Below are 15,180 nucleotides of genomic sequence, written 5' to 3'. Positions count from 1 at the left end.
CAGATCATCTGGGTCGAACTCATCATGGGAGTTTTCTTCCTCCACTGACCCCATCTCCACGTCTCGTGCTCCATGTTCGTGGAGCACTTGCGCTTGTTGCACGGGCGCTCTCATACCCTGTTCGGCCAGAAACCGACTCATCGCAGCCTCGAAGTGTCGCTGCAGGTGCCCGAGGAAGTGTCGGAAGAACCTGTGGTCGTCTGGTCCACTGGCGAGTCAGGATCTGTGCGGCGATTACCTAGAGCCCGATCTGACGATAACCCCACTGGCTTTTGCCGGATCTGGCTCGATCCTGGCTGCATTGTATCAGATTACGGGTAGGGCGTACTGGATCCTAAGTCTTTACGCTCACAGGGACTTCCTGTCCCCGGATCCTCGCCCGCGCTTCTAGCATGGATGCCCCGGAGGGTCCTAACGTCATGCGTCGTGGCTCGGACGACGTGTCTGACTCATCCTCAGCGGCGAATTCGTAGATCGAGGACGCAGCTTGGCTGATCCTCGGCGACGACACTGGATCCAAAGTGCGCGACCTTTCTCCGGTGACGGACTTAACTCTGGCAAAGAGGACCTGCGTCGCGGATACTATGAAATCCAGGTCTAGCTCGAAGATATCCTCTGCGTCGAACACACCAGCTACGATGCCTGACTCCGTAAGCAAACGTAATAGATCTTTGACTGCCACCAACTTGTTCGCCGTTTTCGTTGGTGCTCTCACCGGTTCCCTTGGATCTTCGATCTGTCGTGGATTCAGGATCCGCATGACAGGATCTTGATGCAGAAAGTCGCGTAAAGCTTGGTGGCGATACACAAACTCGAGATCCTTGTCGGACCAGCTTGACCTGGATCCAGCTTGGTCTTCTTCCGACTCTGGAGCTTGCATCTCCTTCCGCGTAGTCTTACTCGTTTCGTCTTCTTTCTCGTTTTTTCGACAAGCGGGGTTGGGTTTAGGTACGGTGTTGGCTTAACCGATGAATCTGCAAATGCATAGTTTCGCCTTCACTTTTCCTTGTTTTGCTAGCGGATCTTGACTTGCGTCAAGATCCGCAGGGGTCCCCAAGGGGACCTGGGGAGGATAGAGAGGTTTCTCTTCTAGATCCGGATCCACCTCTCTTCCGTCGACAGAGTTCCTCCCAAAACTCCATCGATCCGCGGATCTTGTTTCATTCAGCAGCGTCTTCGTCGATCCGACCTCCGACGACGCCTCTTCCCCTGGCTCAATCTTCACTTGAGCATCTTCTTGGGACTCACGGTGAAATTTTAAGGCACCAAAAGATCCGGGCACGCGCACCATTGTGGTGTAGCGGGATCAGCAAAATCTGCGAGATTGCCGAATCCAACTTACCAACTGCGCCCAGACACCGACTAACGGAGGGGGTCCCCCGATGATCCGTGTTCTGCTGAACTTTCCTCACCTTGTGTACCCGTCGGTAGGGCGGGATCTGCTCTCTCGGTAACTTCCGAAGAGTTCAAGTGGTGAAGCTTGAGTGTCTTGGCGAGACGTGGGGATGGGGTGGAGCAGCAGTGGAAAATCTTCACGCTGCGTCCGTGGATAGTTCCGAATCCTAAGCGAATATTCGAGCTTATGGATCCGGGGCCTAGATCGTGGGTCTGGCCGTAGGGTTGCCTTGCGGGTGTGTCCCTTGCCTTTGCGTTTTCCTTTGCGGCGTACTTGCCGCCTCCTGTGGCGGGATCTTACGAGTTGAGAATCTCTAGGGTGTAACCGACCAATTAGTAAATTCGGTTAACCTGTCGGATCTGCACGTGTATAGGAAAGCTCACTAGGTTGTAGGATCTGGCCAATGTATTATCCAGTTATCACTACCAACACTAGATTCGCAATTCTTAACCTTCACGGAGCTCGTACGGCCAATGTAGTTCCGGTTCTTGAGGGCAGGAAGGCACTTGCGTGTTACTGTGCACATTGAGGACTGTATTGATACTTAAGCCTATACCTGCCTGGATTTCTACCTTCTATGTCTTTCACTTGTTAAATCCCTTACCAGGCTCGGCTGCATGTGCCTTCTTTCCTTGACCCATCATCCCAGCTGTATTATCTTCAGATCCACCGGATTCATGGCGTAATCATTATGGTCACCCTATTATGGGTACACTCATCCGGATCCAGGTCGCTTGGATCCACTACTGTAAGTGTACACTCGTCGTGGATCTGAACTCTCCAATCATCCAACATCATCCTGCAACCGTCTGTGATCTTCATGGTCCCACGAAAGTTCGAGATCCACTACCTCCATCATCCCTGTATCCCGGATCCAGGTCGTCCTATGCGGGATCCTCCCTCCTTGGATCCGAACTCGGAAGTATGGGATCCGGGACACCTCGCGGTGGATCTTGACTTCTTGTTAGCCGTGATTACTAGATCCACCTTCAGATGGCACCTACCATATTTCCTTCATAGGATCCACACTCGATCCACCCGTATATAGTATAAACCACATCCATCTAAGTGAGTCCAGGTAAGGGTGGATCCGAGATAGGTCTTGGTGGATCTTGCCTTCCCGTACATGACTCATACCAGATCCACCGTCATTTCATACGGGGTGCTGCTCGTCATGGCTAATCCACCAGGGGCAACTTGCATCCGTGCCAGACAATCCAAATCCTCTCTAATCACTTGAAATTGTCACTGATTCGGGATAGTGACCCCGCGTCAGGTCCATTCTCTTATTTCTGAGAAAGCACTTCATCACAGGTGCAGGCTCGCGACCTCTCGCTCCAACAGGTCCAGGTGGCCCGCAAGACGAGCGAGCTCGCCCTGATTCCCGGCCTGGGCGGCATCACCGCCAGTCCCAAGGCCATGGCAATCTCAAGCACGAGGACACGTTGCCGGAGGCGGTCAGCCTCAGGGCCCTGTGTCAAACCCGCAGCCGCAACACTCGGACGAGAATGGCGTTCGGGAGGCGCCGAGTACTCGTGCTCGTACGAGGGCACCTCCGCCCCTGCTTGATTGGAATGGAGAAGTCCACTTCCACGTGGAGCGGAGCCTCCAAGAGCAACGGCGTCGCGGTAAGCGACAGCTCCTCGTGAAGTGGAGTAGTTATGCCCACTCCGAGAACTCGTGGGTGCCGATTGAACGGCTCCTGATTGACTGCCCGAAGACTGTCGCAATCTGGGAACACAAGCGGCGGCAGCTTCATAAGTAGTCCGGGGTTTCTTGCCCGAACGGAGTACGGATGGTGAATACATTCCGTACCCGCGCTCATCGGGAGCGCTGGAAGCCGCGCGCTTCAGGATGTCCCTTGGCAGCATGCGCTTGCTGATCAAGTGGGCAAACCTCACACGAAGATCACACTGGTCCAGCATCCTGGACAGCAGCTGATCTTCATGGAGTTCCCGTAACTGCGTGGGTGAGTACGTAAGAGACTCCTCCCATGCCCAGAACATGTCCTCACAAGAGCTCCACGTGGGACAGTTCTCGGGCATAACCCAGGGGTATCCCTAAAGAGGATAGAGACCACCCCGGGTCTCGGGCTTCTTACGACAAGTCGTGAAGTCCTTAAGGGGAATGCGGTGTGGCGCGAGAAGCACACACCGAGCAGCCTCCAAGTTGTCAACGAACAACTGTTCTTTCTGAACAAGAGCACGTTCGTAGATGCCCCTAGAAGTGTGGCCGCCCACAAGGCCTCGAGGAGCGACGAGAAACTCTAAGAAGAGGTCAGCCCCAGCGCTCTCTTTGGGAGGCCAATACCCTCTTGAGCTGATGGCAGCTCCCTGGCTGACGGGTGCCACCACCGAACCCCCACGCACACGCTGGGCAGCTTGAAAATCCTCCTGCTGCGGCCAAGTCGATGACTTTCGACTTTGAGAATGAGAGTTTGTGACGAACACCTCTTCATTCTGATTGGTCGGTAAACCGAACGTAAGTGGGGGAGGATGTAACGGGGTACGTAGCCCTAAGTGTACCCTGGTTACATGAAGTGTGACACTCCACACTTCAGGAGTATGACACGTCATACTTCGGGATATTTGGTACAAAGTACCAAGGTCGTTCAAAGCCAACCATAGGTCAACGACAGTCCATTTCTATAGGTGACTTATAGTTTGTATTAAACCCAAACTTTATCTATCTATAAAAATACCGGAATTAACGGTATTTTTGCAACCGATCAATTTTTTGCAACCGATCAATTTTTTGCAACCTGTGGCCCGAGAAAAGTCTGCGGCACCAACAAAATTAACCAGTTTGGCATCAAAACAGTGTCTCAGTTAAAGCACGCTATTGCTTACAATATTGTGAGCAAAGCGATGGTTTCAAATGGACAGGAGTATCTTGTGCGAGATTTTACACCTTCCGCCGTTCTTACGGTTTTGACTTGAAAGGTACTTTTTACACGGTTGCAGAAAACACGTAAATTCCGGTACTCAGTTTACATTCTACCTTAATTAGGTCACTTCGCTCTCTTTTAACTACAGAGAAGACCTGTGAACTGCCGTTCACTGAGAGTTTGTATACTCTCGGAATTTTAACTTCCTCCAGCGCAAGGTGCTGTGTGACCCCGTCACAATAGCGGCGGTGCCGCAGAGATGACTGTGCCACAGCCGGTCTACGAATACATCGAGCCACCAGAGCTAGCAGCGTGGGACATGGCGAAGGGGTGGATGGCCCGAGAGGAATACGAAGAGAGAATTCGCGAAAGATGCTAAGGACGGGTAAGAATTACAAGGCTGTAGTTCGCAGTGTACCAAGTGCCGTGACGTCAGATATGCTGACGTTTTTTTGCAACGTGTGAGATTGGCTAGGATAAGTCACGGATAAGGGATGAAGATAGCATAACCAAAGTGAATGAGCGGGTGCGATAAGATTAATTGTGACTATCTCGCTAATCCGTCTGTCTTACCCTCGCAACTCAAAATGGACCTGTCAATTGAGGATGTGCCAGATCGAGTATCCAAGCTTTTTCGGCAGCTCGATAACGTTATAGCCGATAATGGTTTCCAAGAGAATTTGGGTCGAGGTTCAGCTACAGACGACGATTATGCGGCGTGTATAGAAACAGAGAGCCGAGATATTGGTCGACGGCCTGTCGCTACCTATGCTCGGAGATTAAATCAAAAGCATGCTGGAGTTGGCGAAGTTTCGCCACATTCGGATCAACGGCCAGTTGATGTATAAGTTGATTTTGAAACGGGCGGAGCTGCAGCGACTATTCTATAGTCTTGCGACAGTTTGTTGGCGCACATGCTACTCATAGGACGAGTAATCGCAAGAGTAATAAACTGCCACCTACGCCGGGACGTAAGCGGCGTGATACTTTACAGCAAGACCTAAAGAATGGCGGACAGGCAGCAGTAGAGACGTCCAGAAATACTACCGGCTGATATCACCATACGAGTAGCGCTCACGGCCGGCAACCACCATGAGCCGGTTGGCTGCACTGCAGAGGTGAACATTGGCTGAAGGTGCTGCCCTGTAGCTACCCCTAAGCAAAACGAATCAGCTTTTCCTGTACACAGAGAAGGTGAAACAAGCTGTGGTCGACAGACAGACCGAATACACTGAACGGGCTGTCGTGTCAAATACTCAGCCAGAGGTAATGACAATGAAGAATACCCTGTGCTGATCAACGGTGCATTGGAAATGTCGATGTGTCCTGACACAGAGACTAAGAAATGCATGTTCCCTGCTTCAGCTGTCAGTCAAGTTAGAGCAATTGGATGTGCCCTCAAGACAAATCGGCTTCTCGCACCACACTTGTAGAAGATGTGGATGGTAAAATCACGCTGTGTCACGAGGAGACAATGTGAGGCATGATCTAGTAAAACGGTGAAATATAGTATAATTGTTGCTGCATTACACTCCGACTTTGTCCTACATGTAGCTCTGCTGTAGTTGTAATAGTTTAGAAGGGCTATTTAGAGCAGCAATGTTACAAATACTTATCCGAACATACGGACGAGTAGAGGCGGTTTTACCGGTATTACTGTCTCCCGTGCGGAAAGGGAGACAGTTTTACCAGTATTATCGTCTCCTCCGCAAAATCTCCTCAAAAAAGAGACAAAACGACAATCTCTAGAGATCCTCGTCAGCTCTTCGCATTTCGGTTTCATGATCTCCATATGTCTCCACGCCAAGCTATTAAACTTCCTACTGTCTCTTGTTTTGATTCGCTAATAAAAGGACCATTGAACCAAATTTTCCGAGCCAGATCGGGCATCTAAATCTGCGGTCGAACAGGCGTAAAAGTTCTACATATCCATTGGTGTCATGAAAGGTGCAACTCCTCTGACACCTGTCATACGGAGGAGTTGCGCCTTTTAAATGATCGACAGTCAAATTGTTAATGCTTGCAGCCAACAGGTGTAACATCAGTGCCGAAGCCCAGCGTACTTGCATCTCACAACACATTTTAATTTCTGCGAGCAGTGACCCAAACACATTTCCTCGCTGTGAGCAACTACCAAGGTTTGCCTCGCACCCAATGCATCCGAAACCTCCCGGTATCCGTGACGCAATCAATGCATTCGAACCGCCCAACGGCTTCATCATTCTGCCTCCGCGTCGGAATGAGATGTCCGTCATCTTTGCGTTTGGGGTACGGCTGGTCAAATCCCCCGAAAACCCTTCCGCGAAACCCTACCCTTCTTCTCCTGTAATCTGGATGTGTGTTGACCGGCGAGGTGTGCCGTGAGAGGGATGTGTCCTTCCCGTTTTCCACCGGAAAAAACTTCTGCTTCAATCAAGCATCTTTAGAAAGCTCCCGATTTCACATCAGAATAAACAGATGCGACCCAAGAGCGATGGCGCTCCCGTGAAAATGAGCTTGAACGTGTTCGTGACTCGCAAATGTTACGTGATGATCCAGCTCGCGTGTACGTCTTGTAAATAACAATCTTCCGTATCGCCTTGGCGAGTATGAGGAATATATCACCATTCGTGAGCTCGTCTTCAAGGATGCTACGCAGGCAACTATTTATTCAAAAATTGTATGTCATTCTATTGTAGAGATGTACGCGTCAACGAAGCGGGTACTGGATTGGAAGTTGCAGCTGAGTCGCGTTGGTTTCGCTCCAGCATTCACCGCTGTGGTTGACGTTTAGAGCTCAAAGGTGCAAAATGTTAAATACCTTGGACTTCGATTGTACGTGATCAATGCGAAGTTAGAATTTGAGTTAATTCTGCTTGGTACTCGTCACTTCGTATCTCATTATGGAGAGTGCCAAGGCGGTATACGGCGCCTATTTAAGCGCTGGATCGAAGATATTTAACGTGATTTTGGATTGACGCTGCGAGACTTATTCGGGGCTACATCAGATGCAGGGCCTGGTGTCAAGTGGATGATGAGTGAGGGCCTCCAGCTCCAGTGGCAGTGGTGTATTCCTCACATGACTAATGCAGCAACTAAGGTTGCCTGTGGTATAGTTACCAACGCTTCCACGTCTAAGAACTCCGTAATGAAAGACCAGATCCATCGTATTGTGAAGTCCATTTCCACGGTGAAGACTGTTGAAGTCATGGTCTCACTGTTTGAAGAGCTGTGCGTCTATGGTAAGAGCAATCGAGCACCTCATCAGCTATTAGAATACCGCACTCATCGAATTTTGGGTCTTACGCGTGTGATCAAGATAATTCTTGATCTGCGGGAGCCTTCAGTATCCTGATACGCAGAACGTCTGGATAAAGCTCGAAGTGAAAACACGAATCTACCTGCTGTATTTCCGCTGGAAAAAAAATTATCTGAATCTCACACAGATTTTGTCGCTTCTGCAGCCCATAACTCAAGTGAGCATCAAGAGTCAGGGCGAAAGTGCAAACCAGGTCGAAGTTTTGTTGACCTTGTACAAGCTGCGTACTACAGTGTTGGATTGCTTTAAGGAACTACAAGACTATCGCTCTAGCAAGACTCACCGAATGACCTTCAGACCCGAGGACCTTACTGCGTTGGCTACCTCCACTCGCACACTTCTTCATGACGCATTTCACAAACGATTCTTCTCCCTTTACACAAACCGTAAGGTTATGATTAAATGTGCATTTGTGTTGGAGATGCAGCTTTTCTTGCATCCAACTTCAAAACTCTTGATGGATTTATGAAGAAAATGATTTGCTATGCAATACAAATGAAAATGGGGCTGTCACTGCTGCTGGAGAACGCCACTTTGCCAAGATCGAGAAAATCATCTACGACAAAGCACGGGCAGTAATGCTGTCAGTGGTAATAACTCTAGACGTGCGCGTTGCAGCTTCGCAGGTGCCAGCACCTCATCCAACGCTCTTCTCGGAGGACATGATGGATGACTTTGGAGATCGTATGACCGATACCCACGTGGAGCTCGCACCCCCTGCCAACATAAATAATAGTCGCGTTGTGAAGCGTTAGAGAGGTGGGAGGCGACACCGACCTCTATTCAAGCAAACGGCAATCGTCCGGAGACGGTTTTGCAGTTTCGGAGGCGTCAGGCAGAGCACAATACCTTTTAATTTCTTCCGCTGGTAGCATGCATTGTGAATGCTATTTCGTCTTCGTCGGCACAGATAGAGTGCGACTTAGAAACGGCTGTCAAGCTAGTAACGCCGCAGAGAGGGTCAATTTCTCCACATAACATTTATATGTCAGCTTTTCTAAACTGTAACAGGCAATTTGTGGACGTTACTCAATGCCCTAAGATCCGTGAGCAAGAACTCGATATGTTCATCCCGTCGAATGTAAAGGTTGGACTGAAGGACGATGATACATGTATTGACGGCTGTGAGCTGCTCAGCTCATATTTCTCTGGTGAAAGCGAAAATGAAGCCGGTGACGACGAATCGAAGGGTCCAAAATATCAGAGCTAACTTAGATGGCAAATAAACGAAATACATTTGCATTTCAAAGACAATTTACTCAACGTCTTGTTAATTAGATCACACCGCAAATCTTCGATCTAGTTTGACACTGGATTTCCGCATTTTAGAAGCACTTCAGCGAGTTTATGACATCTTGTACTCGTTTTTTCTTTTGCGCTTTCCGCTCGTCGCTACGGCGCTTCACCGCGATTTGAATCTGCCCATTGGCTGTCGGTGCATGCCCTGTTACATCGCCAAGATCAAGTTTGGTCGTGAGCATGCAGCTGTTGGCTTGCTGCTGACCAGACTGCATGATCGCGCAAGAGAACGTGCGGCAACTTGTTCTTGTTCGGATCGGGTAACGCTACTTACTGACTGAGTTGATTTTTATTTGACCCTTCGTCGCTATTTTCGCAGCTTGGAGGATTTTTGCTAGGTTCAGAGATTGTTTGTCTTTAGTTGCGAAATCAGCTTCGCTTTCTATTGTAGTGGCAAGATGAAACCCAACACCAAAGCTCGAACGACTGTAACTTTTCTTGTACCCATCCGATTCTTTCACGAAAAGCACCGTTGAAAAGCTCAGTATCTTCTCTTTAACCCTAACGCTTCAGCCCGTCTCTACGATGTGTCTGTCTAAAGCAATACCTAAACGAAAAATGTGCACATCGCGGAAACTAAAAAAAAATCGAGGCTATGTTCCAACCAGCTGCTGAGCAGAGGCCTGCTCAGCGAAAGCTTTCAGCACTCTGACTTAGGATATTTTTCTAATCTAATATCCTACGTTTAGGCATATCTACAAGCTGATCTCTACTCCTTCGTATTCAGCGAGTGCCAACGACGCCAGTTCCTCACGAGTAGGCGCAGGTATCGTTTCTGACGGCGGCCGTTTATCCAGGTAATTTTGCTCTTGCTTCTGCACCTTCTTGTATGCCCCCAGCCACTCTTTTCTTCCAATTGCATTCAGTCCAGCCGGAGTCTTCTCGCCCAAGTCTACGAGCGAAGTTGCAGGGTCCAAAGCGATCCGATTTTTAAGCGTACCCCATATCATTTCTATCGGTTGTAACTCTGGGTGATAGGGTGGGGTATACAGCACCTCGTGCCCGTGCTTACGTGCCTCTGTCATGGACATGTCCATCGATGCCAGCTCGCTTCTCATAGTACGGTCTGGAATGGCTACACCTGTCATACTTAGTATTTCGGCGCAGATGTGCCTCGACGCTTCGATAAATTACGGTCTCGTATTATATCGGTGATATAACCGTGCAAGTCCTGAACATGAGAGCGCGGAGGGCAACCTCGTTTTGACGGAGGTGCCTCCAAGTCGGCCTCGCCGTGTTTGTTATAGGCGGCAACTACGCGTGCAACCAAGTCTTCTGAAACCGCAAGACACTCGGCTACACGTTGCCGTACGGCACGACCTAAAGGGCTTAGCCGTTGCCGAGCTTCTGCGAGAAAATAGCGGTGAGCATGTACGATGAGCAGTTTTTCTTGGCTAGTTCGATGGGCCATGGCGTCTTAAATAATGAAGCGGTGTGGTTGCAAACAGGAAATATACGTTCTACATGAACCAACCATTCTTTTAGTGGTCTCGGGGGCCGCAACGCGTTGGTAGCGGCGAAGTAATTGCCGAAAGTGTCGAACAGGTGTTGGGGTTCATCTTGCCAGTACAATATCTTGCTTCCGGTAGCCACAGACTTTATTTCTCCATCTTCCAAGTCGGTTAAGTGTTGGTAGTCTACGAAGAAGACACCAGTGCAGGCATCAGCAATCGAAAACTTGGCATGGCCATAGCCCACGTATCGGCTCAGATCCATGACCTAGCTGCGTATCAAGTGCAGCTGCAAGCCACCAGCAGCTACCAGCTCAGCAGCAGCAACTCTACACAGCGTCTCATGTGCAGCAGGCGCGTGCAGAAGCCAAATAAAGAACTGAGGTGCTTGCAGAGATTATACACGCCACGCAAATCAATTCTACTGCTATTGAGCAGCACGTTAGCTCACAGTTGCACTTGGCAATTTCGGCTGCAAATAATGTGGTTCAGGCTCAAGCGAGAGCTATCTCTGAGGCTCATGCAGCCCAGCACGCCGAGGTCCGCGACATACGGATGGCTGAAACATTGAAGTAGATGGAGATGCAGCGTCACACACGATTCGAGCAGCAAATGCGCGTGATGATAGCAGCTGAAATCGACCAACTTCGCACGGAAGTTCGTCAGTCTGTTGAAGACCAAGGTCAAGTATTAACAAAACTGATTCAGTAAAACTAGATGACTTTCAGATGCAGACTACAGCACAGCTAGAGCACACCAAGAGTTGTGCAGAAAAAAAAACCAAAGTCAATCGTGAGGCGGCATCATGCCGAGGAGAATACTACCCACAATACAATTACGACTTCCCTGCTACAAGCAATTGAGGAATGTAAGGCGACTGCGACTACTGCTGCTGCAACGTGCAGATGAGCTTTGCCAAGCGCGCTTAAACCAGCAAGCCACACCCAATTTGATGTTTCAATCAGAATATCAAACTAGTTTTGCAAGTCTGTAGCCGATAAAAACGATTTATCTCTTTCGCGATTCCGACGCCATGTCCACGCACAATTTGCCACTGGGGGGTCGCGCAATTTTGGCATCGTAATTTGTAGCTTTGGTCTCTGTAAAACTTAGGGCATTGGGTCAATAATGCGGCCAATAGCAGAAAGACGTATATTAACCAGCCGAATCTTGCATTGACAAGGTTGGATGGTGCTAGCTAGCTGTGAAGACGAAAGTGAGCTCAAATCCGAGTTGAGCAATAGCTCAAACGCAATTCCGTATTGAGTATCGTATTTGAGAGGGCTCACCCTAGAAACTCAAAAGAAGACTGAAACTCAACAAAAAACAGGTTGCGAAAGGTCTCTATTGTCTGGGAAAAACCGACGAGGTCGCGACTTCAGGCGGCTACGTTTCTAGCAACACGAAGAACCGACACGACGTACGACATGTATCAACCAATGCAAGCACTCATCAGGGACTACCTGTACATTCAGAAAACAGAACCAAATAGCACAGTGGGGTTTCTTTATAAACACAATCAGACAGCAGACATGGTCTCTTCTCTCAATGCTTAAAAGGCTTCTTAAGAAATGAAACAATTACTCCGAGTACTATTAAAACGTAGTACTGGAAAATAGGAGGCCACCTTTCACCTTCATCAGTACAGTACTAGGGTACAGTACCGTATATTGGGCCCACACCAACTTTTTAGCCCTCGTACTCCGTATCCTCGTGCGTGGTATTAAAACTCCATAATTATCCCTACATGTACACTGTACTCAGCGGCCTCAGCATTCGGCTCACCGCTCACCATGCTGCGCATTCTCGTTATCGGTAAAAAGTTCGTTTTCCAAGAGATCTGATGTTTCCATGTACACCTATTTTAATGGGAAGCGATTTCTTAGCTCACGCGTTTTCATTGGAATATTACAGTCATACCTGAAGGATAATCTAGCTAACTAGTTTTAAGAAGCAGAGCGAGTCATTTTACCTGGATGCTCTGATCAGTTCGATACAGTACTATTCCTTATATAGTACGGTTCGTCCTGGTACTCAGTTGAACAGTACGGGAACGTGGCTCCATCGTCATCCGGATTGAATAGTTTTTTTCCTGCGTAGATCATCACATAGCAACCGACGATTCCACAGATTGTGGAGATCGTGATGCAAATTGCCTTCTCCCCCATCGGAATCTTCCTCCAAAACACCTTAGCGTAGAAAATAAGCGGCAGGATCAAACTGCACACAGTGATGGCAGTGGCACCAGTAAAGTCCACCAAGTCGAGGAAATGGTCCTTCAGCAGGATAGAGGCCACAGCTAGAATCGCTATCAAAGCGATACGCACCAGGACGTAACGAACCACATTCACGCTGCCCTTGTACTCAGAGAGGTCATCTTCAGTTTTCGTCCTCGACTCACGCACCGAGCACTGGTTCTGAGCACCAAGCGTGTTGTTCTCGAGATCGGGGACGGCAGATGCAGGGGTCGCCGCACCGAGGTACGACATCTTCTCCTCAATCTCAATCTCACGCTCCTCGCTGTCAGTAGGAAGCGTGTCATCCTTGTGCATCCCCAACACGAGACGCTCCGCCATGTAAAACGCCGGGTGTAGAATTGTCGAGAAGGCGATCGACAGATGAAGCTGCATGAATAAGTAGGACATGACCACTGCTCCCCGGTTCGCCGTAAAACCCAGAGTGGTGGTGCTGTAGGGGTCGGACGTGTTCACGATCGAAAAGAGCAGATTACCGGAGAGCTGGCACCCACCAGCAACGTAGCCGATAATAGCGATGGCGAGAAAGAAGGCCGAGGCAAGACCCAGGCTGACGACAATGACACGAGGCATGCGCTCGGGCTGTGAATGCTGTCGCTGGAGGTCGGGGATCACAATAGCAGCGGCGTACGCGAGAGACAGGTTGCCGAACGTGGTGAGCACCTGGTGTAGGGTTACGTCAGGCGTTGGGGGCGTTGGATGACCGCGCTCTTCGTACAGGAGAATCGCAACACCGATGATATCAGCGATGATCGTGCCCAGGCAACCCGCCACAGCCATGCCGGCACTCTCTTTCAGAGTGGGGATCAACGCCACAGGGATGACCATTGCAGCCATGAAGATGATCCACACGGTTTGACTGAACGAATCGGGAAAGAGCACGTCGAGCAGCGTACCACCAAGTACGAGGAATGCGCAGGGAGCAAGAAGGCAAACGCCCATGTGGGAGACTACCACAAAAAAACGGCCCCACTTGCCGGCGACCCACTCGCCGAGGTCACCGTAAGTCTTCACAGAAGATGGGGCTACCATCAGCACCTTTGACAGCAGCACGGTGGCGTAGATGTTCGATACCGCCATGAATAATAACGCGACGGTCGCGTAACCCCAGCCGGCGCGAGCGTAGTTGGACGGCATGCCGAGTGAGCCGATTCCGCAGATACAGCAAAAAATGTTGAAAGCGATCTTCGCATCCTCAAGCGTGAAGAGAGGGGATCGCACGGCCGAAGGAGAAGAAGAAGCTGACATTGCAAGTGTCAGTGGAACCGGAAATTGGGCAATGAGCCTCAGACAGAACTGGAGTAGGTATGCGCATCAGCCAGCAGCAATTTCTTGTGTTTGCGCAATGGTTTGAAGACTGCGCACCTCCCTTCGTCCGTCTACACGCATTGCTGCAGACTGCAGTGCAGTTGTCGCAGTGCATCTCGCACTGCACAGACTGTGCCACAGTGTGCAGCAGTGCACGGGAATACAACATACTGTACAGTTACTGCATTAATAGCAGTACATTACCCTATGGGGCGGAGAGCCCGGCGTGACCTGTTCTACGTTCGCTAAACCGAGACGTAGACCAGCGAAAGCAATTCAACTTGTATTGTACATGTATACTGTGTTAATCTGGTGCCGTACCAACCTCCGAATTCAGGAACGCTCTCATAAACCTGCGAGAACGCGGCAGCAGGCGCTGCTTTCTGTCAGCCAGCAGAATGTGAACTTGGCTCACAACGTCGGACTAGTCGTTTGCTCACATGGCAAAATTGCTTAGATCCCGTCACAAATAAATTCAGTCTCATCGCGCAAAAGCATCCCCAAATCTGTCGCCGAATGGTTACAGTACATGTACCAACGTACAGTTCATGTACGGTACATGTGTATTTTACAGTAAAGACTGTCTTACTCCTCAATCAGATATAGCAGCATATCGTGTTACTCAGGTCGTCTTCAGTAAACAGGTCGTTGCTAGGGTTAGAAGTTCGGTTGAAGGAGCCAATATCACGCATAGGAACGAGGTGAGGAAGCATGCCGGTGTAAAGAAGCATAACATGCAAATGTACTTCGCTGTGCGTTTCCAGGTCTCAGGTTACCGTACCGGTACTAACACTGTACAATCCACTATTTATATACGGAGCAAATCAAGCAAATCATCTTGAATTGTCAAAATAACCGGAAATGCCAGAATGTGTAGGGGGAGACAAAGTGAAAGGTGAGCAAAATAAAGCCGGTTCTTTATGTAGTGATTTGTTCGCCACAATGTGTACCGAAAGAGTGTACCTCTTTCGGTACCGATTTTACAGTGCGGGACTACAGTACAGACAACGACGGAGAAATCCGCCACACTATAAAAACACGCCCACCAAAAGTTTAAGTTCGGTATTTAAGTCAAATATTTTATCCAGCAACATTAGTGGTTCTCACGGTTAGAAGGTACGAAGGTTTCGTAAGCCAATCAAATCAAACCTTCATTGTTCAACTGTGAGCAGCGTGTGCAGGGGCTACTGACAGTCGCAGCCAGTGACTTCATTGGTAAGTGAGCGCTGAAGGTGTGAATGGGGCGATCTCTACGAGCAGCGCTGCTGCTGCACCTACAGCACTCA

General features: G+C 49.5%; 2 protein-coding genes across 2 annotated transcripts; both read right to left on the bottom strand.

The window, feature by feature from the left end:
* Positions 1 to 9,970: 9,970 nt before the first annotated feature.
* On the bottom strand, positions 9,971 to 10,291 carry PITG_17761 (uncharacterized protein; the record flags this gene model as incomplete). Its single annotated transcript, XM_002896567.1, has 1 exon — positions 9,971 to 10,291. The coding sequence occupies one exon, from the start codon at positions 10,289 to 10,291 to the stop codon at positions 9,971 to 9,973; it is 321 nt and encodes a 106-aa protein (XP_002896613.1).
* A 2,025-nt stretch (positions 10,292 to 12,316) lies between these two features.
* On the bottom strand, positions 12,317 to 13,834 carry PITG_17760 (Amino Acid/Auxin Permease (AAAP) Family; the record flags this gene model as incomplete). Its single annotated transcript, XM_002896566.1, has 2 exons — positions 12,317 to 12,708; positions 12,808 to 13,834. 2 exons carry the CDS (start codon positions 13,832 to 13,834, stop codon positions 12,317 to 12,319), a joined length of 1,419 nt encoding a protein of 472 aa, XP_002896612.1.
* Between the last annotated feature and the right edge of the window lie 1,346 nt (positions 13,835 to 15,180).

Source organism: Phytophthora infestans, genomic scaffold, assembly GCF_000142945.1.
Source record: "Phytophthora infestans T30-4 supercont1.56 genomic scaffold, whole genome shotgun sequence".
Lineage (NCBI taxonomy): Eukaryota > Oomycota > Peronosporomycetes > Peronosporales > Peronosporaceae > Phytophthora > Phytophthora infestans.
The sequence above is the reverse complement of the archived record's forward strand: the minus strand, read 5'-3'. Positions and strand labels throughout refer to the sequence as shown.